At 44.2% G+C, this 18336-nt stretch overlaps 1 protein-coding gene across 20 annotated transcripts in view; it reads right to left on the bottom strand.

Annotated features, from left to right (window-relative positions):
- The window catches only part of DST (dystonin), a 435317-nt gene that overhangs the window by 99776 nt on the left and 317205 nt on the right, over positions 1 to 18336 (bottom strand). For all 20 annotated transcript variants that reach the window (XM_072944761.1, XM_072944766.1, XM_072944764.1 and 17 more), the window contains 10 exons: positions 18107 to 18283; positions 12434 to 12557; positions 9094 to 9302; positions 8148 to 8465; positions 7508 to 7674; positions 5768 to 5924; positions 4719 to 4845; positions 2535 to 2597; positions 1682 to 1923; positions 300 to 429 (listed from right to left, as the gene is read on the bottom strand). In XM_072944761.1, coding sequence (XP_072800862.1) covers positions 300 to 429; positions 1682 to 1923; positions 2535 to 2597; positions 4719 to 4845; positions 5768 to 5924; positions 7508 to 7674; positions 8148 to 8465; positions 9094 to 9302; positions 12434 to 12557; positions 18107 to 18283 — 1714 coding nt within the window. The remainder of the gene's footprint in view (positions 1 to 299; positions 430 to 1681; positions 1924 to 2534; positions 2598 to 4718; positions 4846 to 5767; positions 5925 to 7507; positions 7675 to 8147; positions 8466 to 9093; positions 9303 to 12433; positions 12558 to 18106; positions 18284 to 18336) is intronic.

The raw sequence follows: 18336 nt of genomic DNA, 5'->3' as shown, positions 1-18336 counted from the left end.
TATATACAAAAATCTAGTTTAAAAGAAACCAACTTTAAGGAAAACATGGTGCTCAAGGCAGAATACCTACCTTCTTCACAAAAATCAATACTGTGCTGAGCAAGAAGAACACACGACAGGCCGAGCCCCAGCACCAGGCAATCTGAAGTGACATTGTGGAACATGCAAAAATAGGTTCTGAGACCTGAAAGCCAATCCCAAAGTAAGGGAGGCAGGTGGACAGATGTTTTCTGATAAGCATGATGACAAAAGAACATTGGAGCCTCTGTGCATGGCTGTGGGTGTCGGTAATAACGTACCTATTTCTGTCAACATCCGCTTCCACTTGGGGGCCTCCGGGGTCTCGGGGTTCTCCTCCAAGAGCTCAGTCAGTTTGTCCTTCAGCTCCTGCACTTTGTTTACATTTTGCTTCAGTTCTGCCTCGAATGACTAACAGAGGAAAAAACAAAAGAAGTAACCACATTAAAGCATGTCAACCTCCAGAGACAAAATCAGTTACAGCAGAGCATCTTTTCTCTCACATGACCCAAAGGGGGAAATAAAACCACTGTTAAAGGCTGAAGTGCACGCAGGACTTGGAGTCAGCAGCTAATTTCTGCGTGCCTTTCTTCTTCTTAACTTGTCTTCAAATATCTGATAAAAGAATCCTGGGGAGCGGGGAAGGGTCTAGCTCAGTGGTAGAGCACGTGCTTAGCATGTGCAAGGTCCTGGGTTCAATCTCTAGTCCCTCCATTAAATAAATAAATAAACCTAATTACCTACCCCCCTTTTAAAAAAGGCTAATTTAGTAATCTGTAGACACTTTTGTGAGTATTGCCACAGTCTAAAACCATTTTCCCAATCCTGACAGTTGTAGAAAGAACGGAATACTACTGAGCCATAAAAAAGAATAAAATAATGCCATTTGCAGCAACATGGATGGACCTGGAGATCGTCATTCTAAGTGAAGTGAGCCAGAAAGAGAAAGAAAAACACCATATGATATCAATTATATGTGGAATCTAAATAAAAAAGACGCAAATGAACCTATTTACAAAACAGAAACAGACTCACAGACACAGAAAACAAACTGATGGTTACCAGTGGGCGAAGTGGGTGGGAAGGGATAAAATGGGAGTTCAAGATTTGCAGATACTAACTACTATATATCAAATAGACAAACAGCAAGTTTCTACTGCATAGCACAGGGAACTATATTCAGTATCTCGCAGTAACCTATAACGAAAAAGAATATGAAAAGGAATCTATGTATGTACGTGTATGACTGAAACATGATGCTGTGCACCAGAAATTGACACCACATTGTAAACTGACTATACTTCAATTAAAAAAAAAAGAAAGGAATACCGTCTATTAAAGAAAGGAAATACACAGACTCCTCTACCTTCCACCGGACAGAAAAGCTGACACCCTCAGCTCTTAAATCAATCTTTTCCAATAGTGCGCTGGTTAAAATCCCGCACTGAAACTGACTTAAAGGTGGCAGAGTCACTCACACCCAACAGTTCACTCATCTTTATAACGTCTGTGAGCAGACACCGGTGACGGTCATCCCCCGTCTCTACAGAAAGGCGCGTTAAACATGGCTGGCCAACTAGCCGCTGAAGGTTATGGAGCCAGAAATCCGAACCAGGTCCCAGGGCTCGGCTCTGCAGGCTAGAAAGGTACCCGCGGGCTCTACCTTGTTCTGCTCCACCTGACTCTTCACGGCTTCGGCATCCGTGGGTGCGGGTGCCTGGTGCCACTTTGCTGCGGTTCTGTTCATCTCGTGCAGCCACTGCATCATCGCGCTCGAGTCTTCCTGCGCCTTCTGCAGTCTGGAGAGCTTGGTACTCAGCTCGGCTATTTTGTCCTTAAGTAAGAGGCCAAGATCTTCGTAGCCATGGCTTATGTCTGTCATGTCCTTTTTAATGGATGTTAATCCTAAACGTAAGAAAAAAAAATCACACGGACACATTTTCAGGGCATTGGGAGGAGAGCTCTAGAAATAGAAATTTGCTTTCTATGATGTTGCCTTCTGTTTTGTCCATATTAAGCCTACTAGGAGAAAGTCAGAGACTTTTTGGAATGAAAATGTGACATCATCTTCCAGTGCTATGTAACGGCAAATCATTTAGGGACACTGCATCATACAGGTGAAGGGAGACAGATACTTCAAATGGAACAAAACACTCAAACAGTGAAATGTTACTTATTAATTCCTCAGGCATCAAATTCAAGAAAAAATAGCCCAAATCATGTTATCCCAAGGGACAAAATATCTCAAGTTAACCAAAAAGAGGAAAACATAACCAAATGCCAAACTGAATGACTAGATCTCACTAATTTCAGATGAACAAAATAGCATGGAATAAATACATTACTGATGGACCACAAGATCATACCAGTATCATTTTAACTCAAGCCTGAAATTTCGATATAACTACTGTTCATCCCACAAAGGATTTCCTCTTGGAAGAAACCAAACCACATTATTTTAATCAATAGGCATTTAATTTAATTTAATTTAATTCAATCAGTAAGTTGCTCTTTACCTTTATTTGCCAAAATTTCCTGAGTATCTGTGGCTGTTGCTTCACCATTTACTATCACTCCACCTGCAAAAATATTAACACTGAAGTCATATAGGTTCCTGCATGTCTACACAATAGCAGGCGGTGTTAAATCAAACCCCATACACAATCCTTTACAACTGTCATTACTAGTTGAAAATGCAAAGTATTGATTCAATTTCAAAATCACAGGAAGGTCTAAAATGTAAAGACCAAGCTATATCCTCTCTTCTATATAAAATTTATTCTTTAATTGATTACCTGATCAACATCAACACGAGTGTTTCGGTAAATTTAGATGATTACTTTGATCATTAAATATTAATTTAGAAGACAATTTTATGATAAAGTTATTTCAACGCTCAAGTAATTTTAGGGGTAAGTTCCTGGTCGCTACATGTGTTGCATGAAACACGAATGCCAGACGCATACACGAACGTTTGTCTTGGAAGGAACTAAAGATTGTTTGCTGCAGTTACACTGTGTGATCATGGGTTTACCAGAGGTGGAGTGATGTGAAAAAACATGAAAGAGAAGTTGAAAGTGAAAAAAAAACAAAAGCCTACAGTGTGTACACACAGGGAGAGGAGGTACAGTGGCTGGGGGCCCCGGGCTCTGGTGCACGACTCGCCTGAACTTAAATCCCAGCCCCACTCATCACTCCCCCGGCGCCGGGACAGGCTCATCACCGCCCCACCAAACTGATCAAGATATTAATACCCATCTCGGGAGACCACGGTGGGAATTAGAGACAGTTACCCTCTTGCCTAACAAACAGGACTGCTCAGTGAGCAGCAGTCATTATTATTTCTCTTTAATTATATACACAGCTGTACACCAGAAACTGATGCACTGCAACTGACTATACTTCAATAAAAAAAATTATATACACATCCAGTACTGGTACCCTTTTCATAATCAGAATATTAAAGAATCAATTAGCCCTTCTCCTGTTGGTACACATTAGTTCCCTACCAAGACTCAAAGACATTTCTGTAAACTGACCACAGAAAAATAGGTCTAAACAAACAAAAACACTGAAATATCTGAATCTTAACCTAAGTTTGGTCCCTTCCAAAAAAAAAAAAAATCGCACACAATGGCATTTTGGATGGAAGTGAAAATATCCTTGTAGAGGCTCAGGATTGGTTCCTACCATGCTTGGGAGTTGTCAGGAGCTGGAAAAAACACGTTTTACTTATTATAAATATAAAGTGGGCACAAAGAATGAATATGAAACATGCTAGAATTCCTTCCCTTTTCTTAAAAAAAGACTTGACATTTCAGGAAATCTGATTAGGAACGAAAGAAGAGACCATCTTCCACATATGCTATGAGGGTGCCCTGAAAAGGGATTAACAGAGCGGAATAAATGGTGGCTTGCGAGGGGTCCACCTGGACCGTCGGTCTCACAATAGGGCCAGCTGGGGGCTGGGCAGAGTAGATCAGCCACAGACGGACGAGCCTCAGAAACTCTCAGAGCAAAGACATGGGATCTGCCTCCTGCCAATTCTTGGGATTATTTTAAACCTAATATAATAATATAAACATGCTTGAAACTTAAAACTCTATCCACAACTTCAATTAATTTTAGAACCATTATCTATACGTGACTCCCCTTCTGGTGAGACGTGTGGTTCAGAGATAAGACTGTGATTCAGACGTGTTGGGGAACACGCGTTAAAACTACTTTCTCTGGGAACCGTGCAAGGAATAAAGAAGATGCAAACAAATTAAGAAAGGTCCACCTGACAGAAAGGAACCTGCTTCCTTCCCTCAATGCCTTCCTCCCCAGGAGCCAAGCCTCATTTCTTTAGCAAATATTTGACACAGAATTTCTGTATCTCCATCAATCAAGGTAAAAAGAGACAAACAGGAATCTGACCTTTCCCCTTCCCCAGTATAATGCTCCTGATTCTTACCCACTAATCTGGCTAACACTTTAAATTGTAGTCTTTAAGAAGACGAAACATAAATGACCTGAAATCTGACCAGCACACATACTTCTCCTGGGCAGCTTTTAGAGTGTTTGTAGATGTCACTTTCCCTTGGGCTCTCTGAGGTCACGTATGCATTCATTTAAAAAAAATAACACACACAACTAAAATCAACGTGGGCGGGCCCAATTCTTACAGGTTTTGCCGTGAATGTCAACAAAGCACATACCTGATTTAACTGCGGCCAGGGCCTTTGCAGGGGTAGTCACAGCACTTATTAGGTTACATAGTGAGGTCCCACTGTGGCTGACTTTCTGGATCTCTGGTGTTTTTAAGCTCCACTTTTCTTGTAATTTCTTGAGATATAAAAACACATTATCTTTCAGTCTTTGTAACAGTTTCCAAGTTACACATTAGAATTCAGTTTCTTAAACATATCTTAAAACAGCGCTGATTGTGGGTCCTGACTGATGCGGGAGTGGATGGAAGAAAAGGGTACCATGCCCATTTGTTCCAACAGCCCAGGTGACTGTTAGCACTGTTGGCAGTGAGGAGCGGGGTGGGGGGGTCCATCCTGCATTCTGCTCCAGCCACAGTGGAAGCCAGGCTCGTCCCAGCAGCCATGAGTTCCAAAGTAACTGTCAACTGAAAGTCTGCAAGACCGTCCCAGGTGACAGCCAAGCTATTAAAAGAAACGGACTAGAAATAATTTTTAAAAAAAGAAAATTCAGAATTCCACTTAATAATGAATTTTAACCATCAAAATTACAACAAATTTTAAAAAACACACAACTCCATCAATTCAGAGTGGAAAGGCTGCCGTAACTGGTGTTAAGTCTTTGTGACTTGAGTCAGATGACAAAAGATTCGTCCGCAATTTTACTAGAGATTCAAATAACTCTCATCTTCAAATCCTGGGTACAGTGTGATACATCCAAGCTGGAATAAAAGGCTCCACTGAAGAGAAGGATCTTTTTTAATACTATGAGAAACAGTATTAAAAAATAACTGAAACTAAGTAGAGATGTGGTAGGGGAAGAAACTTGGATGCCAGAACAATCAGCAATATAACTCTTTAAAAAAAAAAAAAAAGCAAATTAACTGAAACTGTGTGTCCCTCCTCAAAAGGGTCAGTTAAGCCCGTGTCATGATTTCCATCTCCCACCAGAATACACTGATACATACATGAGGATTGAACATATGCAATATCAGATAAAAGGAAATCTCTCATTACTAACACAGGCAAACGAGGAACTGGCATGAGATACAGACACTCACCTTCGTTTCCTCCAAAGATTTCTCTAAATCCTCTGCCCCAAAAGATGGCTGCACCATGGGAACGCTTTCTGTGGTTTCCTTTATCCAGGACTTCAATGATTTAACGAGGACTTGAAAGGTGTTCATCTGCTCTTGACAAGAAGACACAGCTTCTTTTCTAGATCACAAAAATCATTGACGAAGTTAAGCCCCGAAAGGAGATACTGCAAAGGACTGACTACTAGTAAATAAACTATTATTATTCCCCTATTAGCCTTAATAGTACAAAAAAAAATCTCCCCCATGCACACTGCCACCCTCGGATACAGGAGGAAAGCTTTCAACAGGTGGCAGGTGGAGTCAGCTCAGCAGCTCCCTGTCTACTCCTCAGGTAACGTCTGCAGGTAAAACTGCACGTGGGAAATCTATAACCCGTACGTAAAGGCACTCTGTAACACTACAGAAACCCTAAGGCCGCCGTATTAACAGTTTTAACATTATTTAGATTCAGTGAGCTTTGATCTGTCCAATTTACAGGATGCTTAATGCTTCACAGCAGGCACAGAACCAGGAGGGAAACACAGCGCCACCTAGTGGTGTCTACACAACACTACAGGCACTTTAGCGGATGGGTCAACAGGGTGCCTTGGAGAAGACAGGTGTTAAGTCTCCAAGAAGGAGGTGAGAGCTAGCGATGTGGGATCTGAATGGATGCCTCCCCCATGGATACTCAGAAAGCTAGCTCCACGGTGAACTATGCGGATCTCTCTGTACGCTCAGCACCATGGAGGAAGGGCACACGCCCAGCACACGAACCGCTCTGAGGACAGTCAGGCGTGGTACCTGGCGGACACAGGTGGATGACCTGTGGATGGGGCACGACACGTGGATGGCACGTGCGAGTGTGTGGGATGTTGGCACCTGAGAGTCACTGAACTAAGCACTGATGGTGACTCTTCCCCAGGAAAACCAAGGACATCTCTTCCACACAATGTGAGCTAAGCACAATGGAAGCTCTGGCTCTGAGGGTGCAGACAACACCCAGAGATCCAGGCAGAGAATTCTGAAGAAACGAAGAATAGCAGAAAGACAAAGCACAAGTTTCTATCTCTTGGGGCCTTCTTATAAACTTCAGCAAAACCAGATATACATTCTAAAAGCACATGAGGTCAGAAATGTAACAGCTCAGTCACCAGGCTCACGTCCCTGGATAGCTGTTTAGCTCAACTGAGGTTCATTCTCTTGTTTCTTATCTTGTTTGTTCATGGCATCATGTCTTACCTACAACTCTTTCAAAAGTAAACTTTTTTTTTAAATGTTAAAAAAAAAAGAAAACTGTTTTACAAAAAAAAAAAAGCCATCCAGAACTATACTGGAATCTTGCATTGTTTCTCAACTGAGCCCAGAAAACAACGAACCGCAGGCTATATTTCTGCCTTCGCAAATAAAAATGTAATTGCCAAAGGCTTCAGACCACAGTGAGTTTAGATTAGTTTCAGGAAAACAATACGACAGCCACTGTTTTACATAATGTTTTCCATTTTCATGTAAGAAGTATTGAATTCCCTTCCTAAATGTTTTAACAAAAATATACTTCATTTTAACAGCAAACAAATTATCAATATAAAAGCACTTATTAAGTAGCCCTAAGCTTATTCTCAAGTTTCAGAATTGCTTCCAGTATCTACAGAAGTAAACCCCAGTCACTCATGCTCATTAGCGTCAAGCAGAACACAATCCAGTTCCTTCAATGGTGCTTACTTTTCTCTGACAGCGTCCTCCATTTCCTTGAATTTCTTTGACAGATTATTTGTTTTTTCAAAAACCAGAGCCTTATCGCCTGGCAAACCATGCCTGGAGATCTCCTTCAAGAGATTCTGCAAAACTTCTAGATCTTTCTTACGTTCCAGCAACTCAGAAGTTGATTCCTACAAAGCATGTAGATATTTCATTAATGCAGTATGTTGTGAGATCTTTAAATGGCATCACGTGGAGATGTATGTCTGGGACCAGAGCAGTTCTACTCAGAGTTTCACAGAACGATCCTACCTGGGGTCCGTCCTTGAAATATAAACAGGCAGGCTCTTTGAAAAAGAACACTGTAAACTTTACTAAATTTAAAAAAGCTCTCTTAACAATTCTGTCCCTTTGGGGGTTCTGGCACGTGAGGGACGCACATTATCTATGATTTGCAGAAAATGGGAGACGCTCATTTCTAACCAAGCTTTCAAGGAGAAGGTGGGCTTCGAAGTTTTTAAAGGAGGAAAGCAGAGATCTTTATTATTTCATCAGCAATTAAAAAGATGCTTATTAATTATAATTCTGCCAATAAAAGCAAATATGAGCTTGTCTTAGCTGCTAATGTATCCGATCAGCCTTGCGAATCCCACGGAAGACATACCTGCATATACTGGGACAATTCAGTTACGTCCTTCCCCGGCACGTCCGCCTCTGTGAGAGCCTGGGGTTTTGTTTCTAAGAACGTTTGGAGCTTTTCGGAGAGGTTCTCAAACAGCTCTACTTTGGTTTTCAGTTCCTCCATTTTGGCAAGCTTTTCTTTGTGTTTGTGACTTGCTTCTGAGAACCGACGGGACAAGTCCTTCATCCTGGCTTGGAGCGAGGATGCAGTGGACGGGTCTGCGGTCTCCGTGAACGTCTTCACTTTCTCATTCATGGCATTTATGCTGCTCTGCCGACCCGCTATGTCCTGCTCCAGCATCTGCAATGAACCAGACACCCAGCGCGTTTTATACCATAAAGAGGGTTTCAGATACCATCACACCCAGAGTGTTAAAAATTACTCTTTGTAACCACAAAAGCTTGAAGCATCTGAGACTGAGGAAGCTAAGGGTTGGGACTGACCGACAAGGCTGACCTGTCCCCAGAGGAATCCCATCCCCGGTCCCCGCAGGAGAGCGGGGACCAGCTGGCCCGCTGCCTGGGCGAGGCAGAAGGTGGCCGCCACGCAGCGACCCTGGGGATCTCCTGGGGCCCAGGGATTAGCCACGGTCCTGATTTTTAAAAGGCTGGACAACAAGAAGACTGATCTGATTAACGTCTGTGCAGCTGGCAGAAGCCACGTCGAACAAGACAGGAGGCAGTGAGCGGTGACACTGTCTGCGATGAGTGAATGATATTCATGAAAAGTACACGCAGGCCCTCCGGGTGCCTTCATAGAAAATTGCTCCACACGCTCGGCCCTGGCCAAGCACCCCTTTCCATGCTGTTATATTCAGGAAACATCTCTTTACATCTTAAATTTAGCCTAAATTTACCCAAAATTGGAGCTTATTAAGCTGGGGTTTTTTTCCCATCTGAAAGTTTTTTTTTTTTTTTAAGTCACTTACGATGTTTTTACTGATGATGTCCTGCAGAGCGGTGGAGTTCAGAGGCACCTGGCCCTGCTCCCCCAGGGAGCGCTCCACACCCCCCATCCAGTCCAGCATCTCGTCCAGGCCGTCCTGCACACTCAGGGAGCGCGTCAGGGTCATCTGCAGTTTTTCATTTCGTTCACCAACAGACTTGGCCAGGTCATCGTATCTGCCAACAATGTCACCTGGTCCAAAAGGATGGGGGATGTTAACATCGAGTCCTCCCTGCCCTGTTCCTTTCAAAACACGCTAACGGGAATCACAAAATTCCCAGGCTAAAAGTGGAAAAGAAAGAGCGTTTAAATGATATGTGCATCATGCACCATCAGAGCACCACCAACACCTGAAAAAAGAAAGAAAGAAAAGGGGAAGAGGGTATAGCTCAGTGGTAGAGCGTGTGCTTAGCATGCGTGAGGTCCTGGGTTCAACCCCCAGCACCTCCATTAAAGATAAATAAATAAACAAACATAATTATCTCCCCCCCCAAAAAACAAACAGAAAGAATTAAATGAAAATGTGCAAAATCATTAATAAGACAGCTCAAAAAAGTTTAACAGAAAGAAAAGATCCCAGTGGCAAATAAAAAACTACAAATTTTCAACTAATCAATACATATACATGTATCATCTGCATTTGAAAAAAAGATTTTTGGGTGCATGAATATTTGAATTGTCCCACAGAAATGAAAAGTGATCCAAACAGCCCACCTCTAGAATAAATACTGGTTCTAATCTGATATTTCAAATTAGCCACACTTGATAACTATATGGGAAAAAAAAAAGGTGACTATTTCACACACAGCTATTCTCAAGGAACAATACACAGTTATAAAGATTTCTCAAGAATTAACCTTCACATATAAAAATTATCACACACACACACATTTAAGTGTTTGTCATCCTTCACATCCTAAAGCAAAGTACTCAAATGCACAGAGGTTGGCAGAGGCAAATGCAGCACGGATGACAAGGAAAATTCATGTAAAATAAATAAAGTTGTGATTATGCTTCTAAAACAACACAAATAGAATTTATCTGATAAGTTTAAGAGCAAACAAAAGGAAAAAATAAAGTTGACAGGTTAACCTAGCTCTGATGAGATTGAATTTACTTTCAATTCTAAAGACTGAAGATGCTAGAAACAAACAAACAAAAAAATCCCAAAACAAACCAAACCAAACCAAAACAAAAACCTCTTTCTGGCTAGTTTGCATTTATACATCAAACTCTGTATTTTAACATCCTACATTCTACACTGAAAACCAATGAGAAGTTCAAAGAACAATGGTTTTTAATGCATTCACCTCTCTCCCTCTCTCTCTCTAGAAATCAATCTGTTTTTAATCAATTTATCACTTCTTGTCCAAGAATCTGAAAAGGATTTTCATTATTTCTGAATGTTTTTGTCTGCTACACTGTATCATGTTTCAATGGAAGAAAACTTTGACCTGAAAGATCTCTCTAAAAAGGAAAAAGCTTACCTGCTTGTGTTTGGCCCACAGAACACAATCCATATAAACAAATCATACTTCTTTTTGGCGGTTCTAACATTATATCATGAGAAAACAGTTTGACAACTTTTCACTGAAATGGGATTGTTAAGTGTGGGTGACTTAAAGGGACAATCACACTCCTATTGTGAAAACAATGAAGCCCCCCAGAATGCAGATGAGGGAAGAGACAGCGTTTAACAGGCACCAAGATGTGGAGGGCAGACAAGTTGGGGGTCCAAGCAGGAGCCCTGACCCAAAAGCCGCAGAGCAGACAATCTGAACTGCAGGTGCTGATTGGCAGGTGAGCTGTTTCTCAAATGTGTGTCCACAGAGCAAGGCTGGTTATCCCTTGAGCCCTGGTGGGTGAGTTCCCAAGCAAAGTCAGCTATTTCAATAACATTAACGCACATGACACTGCCAGTCAACTATAATGTAATCGAAAAAAATTTTTAATTAACACACTGTGAGTGTTGGCTTATTTTTGGACTTCTTAGTGTTAAAATACTGTCCCAGAGGTAAATTCATAATTTCAGTCATCAAACATTCTTTTAGAAGAAGGTACAAACACAATTGACTATAAGAATGTTATTTTTATCGCTTCTCGGCCTTTTGGCTAAGATCAAGTGAAGAATGTTATTTTTTTCAGTGGTTGCTTTTCTTAGACATCAAATAACCTCTTCTATATCCTAAACATACCTTCTCATCTTCCTAGAAAACTATGCCAGAGAGCATTTTAGTCTTCCAGTAATGCAACATATGGATTTTAAACAAATAAAAGTGACCCTGTGTACAATTAACAATGGGAACAAATGTCAAAACGCCTGTTCAGGTAACAGCATTCCACGTAATATAGTCTTTTTTCCTCCCCCAAGTCCTTGTGTAGCAATGGCTGCCAACACAAGATGTCAAGACTGAGATACAGGGACAAAATGAGATCTTCCACTCATATTTTTATTTCATACGTTTGTTTTTATATTTTTGTGTCTTATAATTATAATGCATATAACATAAGATAATAATATGTATATATAATTTATAAATACATGTGCATCCATGAATATCTCTACACACATGGGTGCATGACCAAAAGACTCTGAATGTAAGAATGGAAAAAAGGTTCCCCTTGTGTGGAAGGGTTTATTTATTTTGGGGGGGAGATAATTGGGTTTATTCACTGAATTATGTTTTTAATAGAGGTACAGGGGATTGAACCCAGGACCTCGTGCATGCTGAGCACACGCCCTACCCCTGAGCTACAACCTTCCCCATGGTGGGGTCTCAGAGGAGCAAAGTTTCACTCTTCTCTTCATCTGAAATTTCCACTCAGATTTTTATGCAAGTTCTCTTGGGGTGAAACATGTTACTTATCTGCTGTGTTAAGTTTTTCATTTCACGCGTAAACATGTGTAATAACCACAAACCACACATTTATATATATAGAAAGCAGCAAAGTCAAAACAAAAAAATATAATAATGAGCAACGTTAACTGGTACCCACCGTGCGCTTAGTTTAAACTAGATACTGTGAATAGATAAAAAAAATACATAAGGATAATATACAACGGCTGTTCTCTCAAGAAATGTACTCCACAGGGAAATAAAGAGTTTTTGCCTCATTTCCTAAATATAAAATTAGCACGTAAGAACCCTGCCCCCCAGACCCTCGTACACCTGCCCCAGAAGACGTGCGTGGCTTCTCCCAGGCCATCCTGCAGTGAAAGGACACGGCAACCCAGACTCCACTAGCGGTGTCTCCGTATCCCTTAAAGACCCCTCCACCCGGAACGTGCCTGTGAGGCCAGAAACGAGGAAGCGGACACTCACCCAGCGTCTTCTGGATGTCGCTCTTGGCCGGCAGAAGAGAGCCCCTGGCGTCTAAGAGCACTTCAGCTGTTTTTTTCAGTTTCTCGACAGCAACCTGCTGACTTGATATCTGTCCCTGCAGAGCCTGGAGGGTGGAAGGCCTCAGTCAGACTCAGGAGGACTGAGAACCAGATTCCCGACATGGAAAACAAGATTCACGGTGAGACAGTGAAACCGGACAGAGCCAACTTGTCCTCGGTGGAAACTTACGCCGGAAGTTGTGGAACAAGGTCAGTGGTACAGTGGCAGCGGGGGGCACTCAAATGCAGCCCTGAAACCCACCCTCCGCGTACGGCCATAGTACTGAGCCTGATTCCCGCTCCTGCGACCTCTCCCCTCGGCCTGGGAGCCCGTCAGGCTTTGTGCAAGAGCCCCCCTCCCACCAGAACACAGGGACAGACACAAAACCAACAAGCAACCGAAGCCCTTCGGGGCCATTTCTGACTCAGGGTAAGGAGGTCATTCAGGGCTTTCATGTCGGTAGGTCCTGACTCAGTGCGGAGTCGTATTTATTTCTGCCAATTCAACAGAAGGTGTAACAAATTCAGAAATGCAGGCAACGTTTTGTGAAAATACAAAAGTCCAAACAGACACCAACAGGCCTCCCTGGGGGTGGCCCTGGCGAGGGGCCAGGAGAAAGCGTGGATTTGGGCAGAAGGGGAAAGAAAGGAAATGTCCCTGCAGGACGCACAGAAGGAAGAAAAACGGACACAGAACACAGAGGAGGCGGGAGGGTCTCCTGCAGGCTGTGTGTGTGTGTGATGAGGAAACAGTTACAGGACTGGAAAGGCCTCAGCGTCGGGCTGAGGGGTTCACGTCTCATCTGTCCACCACGGGGACGTGTTCAAGGCCCTGGGGGAGGGCTGGGCGTGCTCACTGTCCTGGGGGAAGGCGAAATCGGTCACGCTGTGAGGGGCGTAGTAAGTGGGGAAGAAATGAAGCAGAGACACCTGTTCAGGACAATTTCAGCAGCAAAAAAGTGTGGAGGGCCTGCTGAGCCAGGAAAGCAGACCTGGTCTGGGGCTGGGGAAGAGACCCCAGGACTTGATGACTGACTACCTAGCACTGTGGTCGCCTCTAACAACAGGTGGCCTTCAAGTTTAAATGAACTGAAATCAAGTAAACCTAGACCCTCCGTTCCTCGGCTGGACGGGCCACGGCTCCAGTGCTAAGCAGCCAGGTGTGACCCGTGGGTACCACGCTGGATGGAGCAGACTGTAGAACGTGTCCATCACTGCAGAACGTCCTGCCAGGCACCCCCGCTTGAGAAGACAGCAACCAAGGGCGAGAGGCGACCAGAGGGAAGGAGGACCAAAGTTTTTGAGCCTTGGTAATTAGCCCAGTTTGTTTTGTTTTTGTTTGTTTTTTTTAAAAGTAGGAGCGAGTGGAGGAGCGAAGGAGAGTGTATTTAGGGACGATGACTTGAATGTGCTTTCAGGACCCTCACATGGAAAGAGCCAAGCTGGAAGGGGAGGTGACCCAGGACACGGGCGGGAACAGACAGAAAGCACTGAGGTCAAGACCCACGAAGATGCAGGGAGTACACAGACTCACAGAGGATGCTCATGTGTGAGTGACGTGGGGACGAGGGAGAGACGGAACCAATGAGGTTGAGGGGGATGGAAATGGGCCCGGGACGGGTCTGTCCCCGAAGCTTAAAGGAAGAGGGAAGGTGAAAAGGGTTGGCAGAGTCAGCCGCTTCAGAGGGGATCGCGGAACCCTGACCTGCTTAGCGGAGGCCCCTGTGGCTCCATGAAGGTGCAGAGGCCCGGCCAGGATGCCGAGTCTAGCCCTGCATCCCCAACACCTCGGTCCACCCGGGCTGCCTGGCACTTCACCGGGGGTGCGTGAGCCCTCTCTAGCCTCACGTGCTATTTCAGGTTCAAAGTCCCACCTTTCCAACAGCAGATGGGCTCAGCCCTGGTGTGGGACCCCGTTTCCCAGGGCCCTTGAATGTTTCCACGTGGGAGTAAAGCTGACTCCAGCATCTCTTTCCCTTCATCACCACCCAGGTGGAACCTGGGGCTCTTCCCTCCTTCCCACACGCAAAGCAACCAGCGAGCCTGACCATCTCACCCACTTAATATCATCTCCTGTTCCATCAGGCTTGCGTTCTGTGTTTCCGGGTCACTGCAGGATAATCTCCCGCATGAATGGGAACGCACCCTAACCACGCTCTCTGCGCCCGGTCTCTCCCCTGCTGCGGCCCCCAGTGGGTTTTATGGAAGACGCACACCTGACCGTATCGCTTTCACACCTTCCCACTGCTTCCTAACACAGGGGATCCTGCAGCCTGCCATCAGTGGTCCAACAAAATCCATCCCTAATTCTATCTTCAGTCTCCTCTTTCTGCACCTGCCACTCCAGAAACGTGTGTGTGTCCGGAGGCCCAACAAACCATGACAGGACAGGATCCGCGACCTGAATCCCAGAGCCGACAGCTGTGCCAAGAGGCCCGGGACTCCGCCTCAGACTGATCAGTCTGGGGAATTCTCCCACAGGTTGAATTACTGTTAAGTATCAGAAATTCTTCAAGACAACAACGTTCCCCATAACCCACTGCAGTCTGAGCCACACGGACAGCTTACTCGCCTCGCACGGCTATTTAGGAAATGAAATAAACTTAGAGGCCCCTCCCCCAAAATATTTGTTTTTAGAACGCGAGTTCTCCGAGAGCAGAGAGAGGGTTTTAACATCTTCGCGTCTTCACAAAACCTAACAGTGGGCCTAGCATGTAAATGTCTCTGAACAAATAAATTTATGTTAATAAAAACATCCAGTTCCAGAGATGGCCCTACCATCCTAAAACTTAGAAATGGATTACAAAAATGTATCTTCTTCACTTCTTCTCTTCCTAATTATGTTCAAGAGAGCCAAGAGTTTTGAGTTCCTGAACTAATGGTACCAGGTTTTAATTCGGCTACAGTGGTGGTTTATAACATCACTTTGGGGGTGGAGGGTGTAGCTCAGTGGCAGAGTACACATGTTACACGCACAAGGTCCTGGGTTCAATCCCCAGTGCCTCCGCTGAGGAAAAAAAACTGTTCTTTGGAAAACATTAATACCACTTTGGAACAAAACTGCAAATTAAAGTGCTCATCTATTGTTTCGAATGTATTTCAATGAATTAAAACAGGAGAGAAGCATCTGAGGCAGGGAACACTGTAAGGCTGTGACCTGGTCTCCAGCCTGGGCCAGAAAAGGGTCAAGTCTCTAAAGCTGCGGGCACTCGTCCGTCCCCTCCCGGAGGTCGGAGCAAGCCTGGAGCTGTCAGTCAGGGTGACCTGGCCAGTGCCCGGCTCTGAACCCAGGCTTCCAGACGGGGCCCAGGATTCTGCCTTTCTGTGCTTCGCGTGGAATGAAGGCTTCATTTTGTCCACTGGGTTCCCTGGAAGCAGATCTAGCGACTGTCATTACAGCCCAGTGGCATCAGACTGCTGACCACACCACCAACAGTTATTTGAATCATAATGCTGGTGTCCATATGTCATTGGACAAAAATATTTCAAATGAAGCAACTGGGTGCCCCAACTCACATGCATCATACAGCAGGATCTAAGGAGAAGTGAGTGTCATAAATGTAGAAAAGACGGATTGTTCTGTAGTGGTCTTAAGTGTTTATATTATTGTTAAAGGAAAAATGGGACGGTAGAGCTCAGCGGTAGAGAGTGTGCTCAGGATGCACGAGGCCCTGGGTTCAATCCCCAGGACCTCCATTAAAAAATAAATAAAAAATAAAAATAAGCCTAGAATTAATCCATGCCTTTTTTTTTTTCATTAAAAAGCCATAGCATTCATTTTGTTGGGTTTTGGGGTTTTTTTTTTTTTTTGCTTTAGTTACATTAAAATTACTTTTATACAGAGGGCAATCAGTTTTCTAATACAGATCTAACTGAAAATGCATTCTCTCTACTTAATCTACTTTCCTATACTAACAATACCTAACTTCCTAATTCAGTGTAACCTGGACCATCTTAATTATTTCCAGCTCCCTGCTTTTCCTGTTAAAATCGTGGCCTCGATGTCACAACATCTCCTCTGCCCGACAAGCACTGTCCTTGGACAAGTCATCCAGGTGGGGCTGAAAACTTAATCAAGACAAGTCTGTTTCTGAGCTTGTGGGAAAGAGAGAAACAAACAAACAAAAACCCCTCAGGACTGAAAATGCACCCCTGAAGGGAGGAGGCAATCCCGCAGGGGCTACATCACCACCTATGCGGGATGCTGACCCGGCCCCCTAGGACATCGCCCGGGCACCTCGTGTGGGGTCGGGTAAACCAGCCCAGGAAAACGACAGTGCCCTCCAACCCTCACCCAGCCCCCCTCCCTCCTCTCACCCAGTGATCCTCGCCCTTCCTCTGCTTGGCCTCAACCCGCCACATTTCACCCCAGAGTACAACTTAGCTTTCTTCCAGCCGGAACCCACTGGTCTCAGGCAATACCTAATATTAAGCTGAGTCAGTAGGGTACCTGTTTCCCTTGTAAATAGCACAGGAATGATTTTTGACTCTGTAACCAACAGGTGCAACCAAATTCTGAGAAGCAGTAGTTTAACTGGCAATACAGTGTTTACTTTCTCTCTAGGGCAGCAACCAGCTACTGCTACCCACCTGATCAAAGGAAGCTTCCAAAGCCAAAATTATTGGCCAGGTGTAATAAGAATGAAATATGTCAAAATCTTCTCCCCTTACGTTAGGATTTTAAAATAAGCTTGAAATGCAAAGAACATGGCCTCTCTCCAAGGAATTTATTATCTCTGGGGAGATGTTCTTTTTTTTTTTAAGTGTGGGATAGTTGACATATAACGTTATGTTAGTTTCAGGTGTACAACATAATGATTTCACATTAATAGATTTTGCAAAATGATCACCAACAATGTCTTGTTAATATCTGTCACTATACATAGTTGCAAACTTTTTTCTAGAACTTCCAAATGTAAAGATTAAATGTTGGAAAATAAAAGTGAGTTTACTGTAAATTAATTGAAAAAACTACTGAAATTCTAATTTTAAAAAATAAAAATAAGATAAGCTTGACATGTACAAAATGGACTAGACTCTCTCTCGGTGTGGGTGTGGCTGAGATCTGTACAGTTACAACATTCCCACATCGAGTCTGCACTCTCAAAAGGGCAGGTAGAGTCCTGGAGAAGTGGGTTAGGTGATCACTCAAGTCTGTACGTCTGTGAATCGGGGCAGGCAGGGAATTCAACAGGAACTCACGCTGAGTGTGACAGGGGCACCCCCTCCGTCCCCTGTCCATTCGTGAACAGACGTTCATCGAGGACCTAAGAGGCCCAGGTACTGTTCTAGGCCCTGAGGAGACAGCAGTGAACAAGCGATGAACAACATGAATCAGTCTAAAGACCATCAGTGGCCCAGACAGCGCTGGTCTCCGGGAAGGAGGAAGTGGTGGATACAAACCACAACAGCCACGTCCCACAAGCCAAACCACAGAGAAGAACTGATCTCATCGGAAAGAGAAGTGAACCGACGGTGGAGAACCAAGCAGTGTCCGCCCCGCACTCCAGGGAGACGGACACTCTTCCCTTCCCTTGGGGGAATAATCACAGAAGTGGGGAGACAGAAGGTTTCCAGTAGGACGACGGTGGGGTGGGGTGTCTCCTTTGCTTACCTTGGTCTCTTCCAGTTGCCTCTGCAGGTTTTTAGGGTCCACAGCGATGGGCTCAGATAAGTGTTTGCTCGCTGCAGCCTCGCAGGCCTGGAGCCCGGAAAGAAGGCCACACGAAGCGTCTTCATAGTGTTGGTATTTGTCCACCAGATCTTTGAGGTTATTCCCAAGGACGTTGCACTAAACAAGCAAGAGAGATCCGGGTGGGGATTAAAATCCACTGCTTGATGTCG

This window comes from Vicugna pacos, chromosome 20, assembly GCF_048564905.1.
Source record: "Vicugna pacos chromosome 20, VicPac4, whole genome shotgun sequence".
Lineage (NCBI taxonomy): Eukaryota > Metazoa > Chordata > Mammalia > Artiodactyla > Camelidae > Vicugna > Vicugna pacos.
Note: the sequence above shows the minus strand (reverse complement) of the source record. Positions and strands in the feature narration are given on the sequence as shown.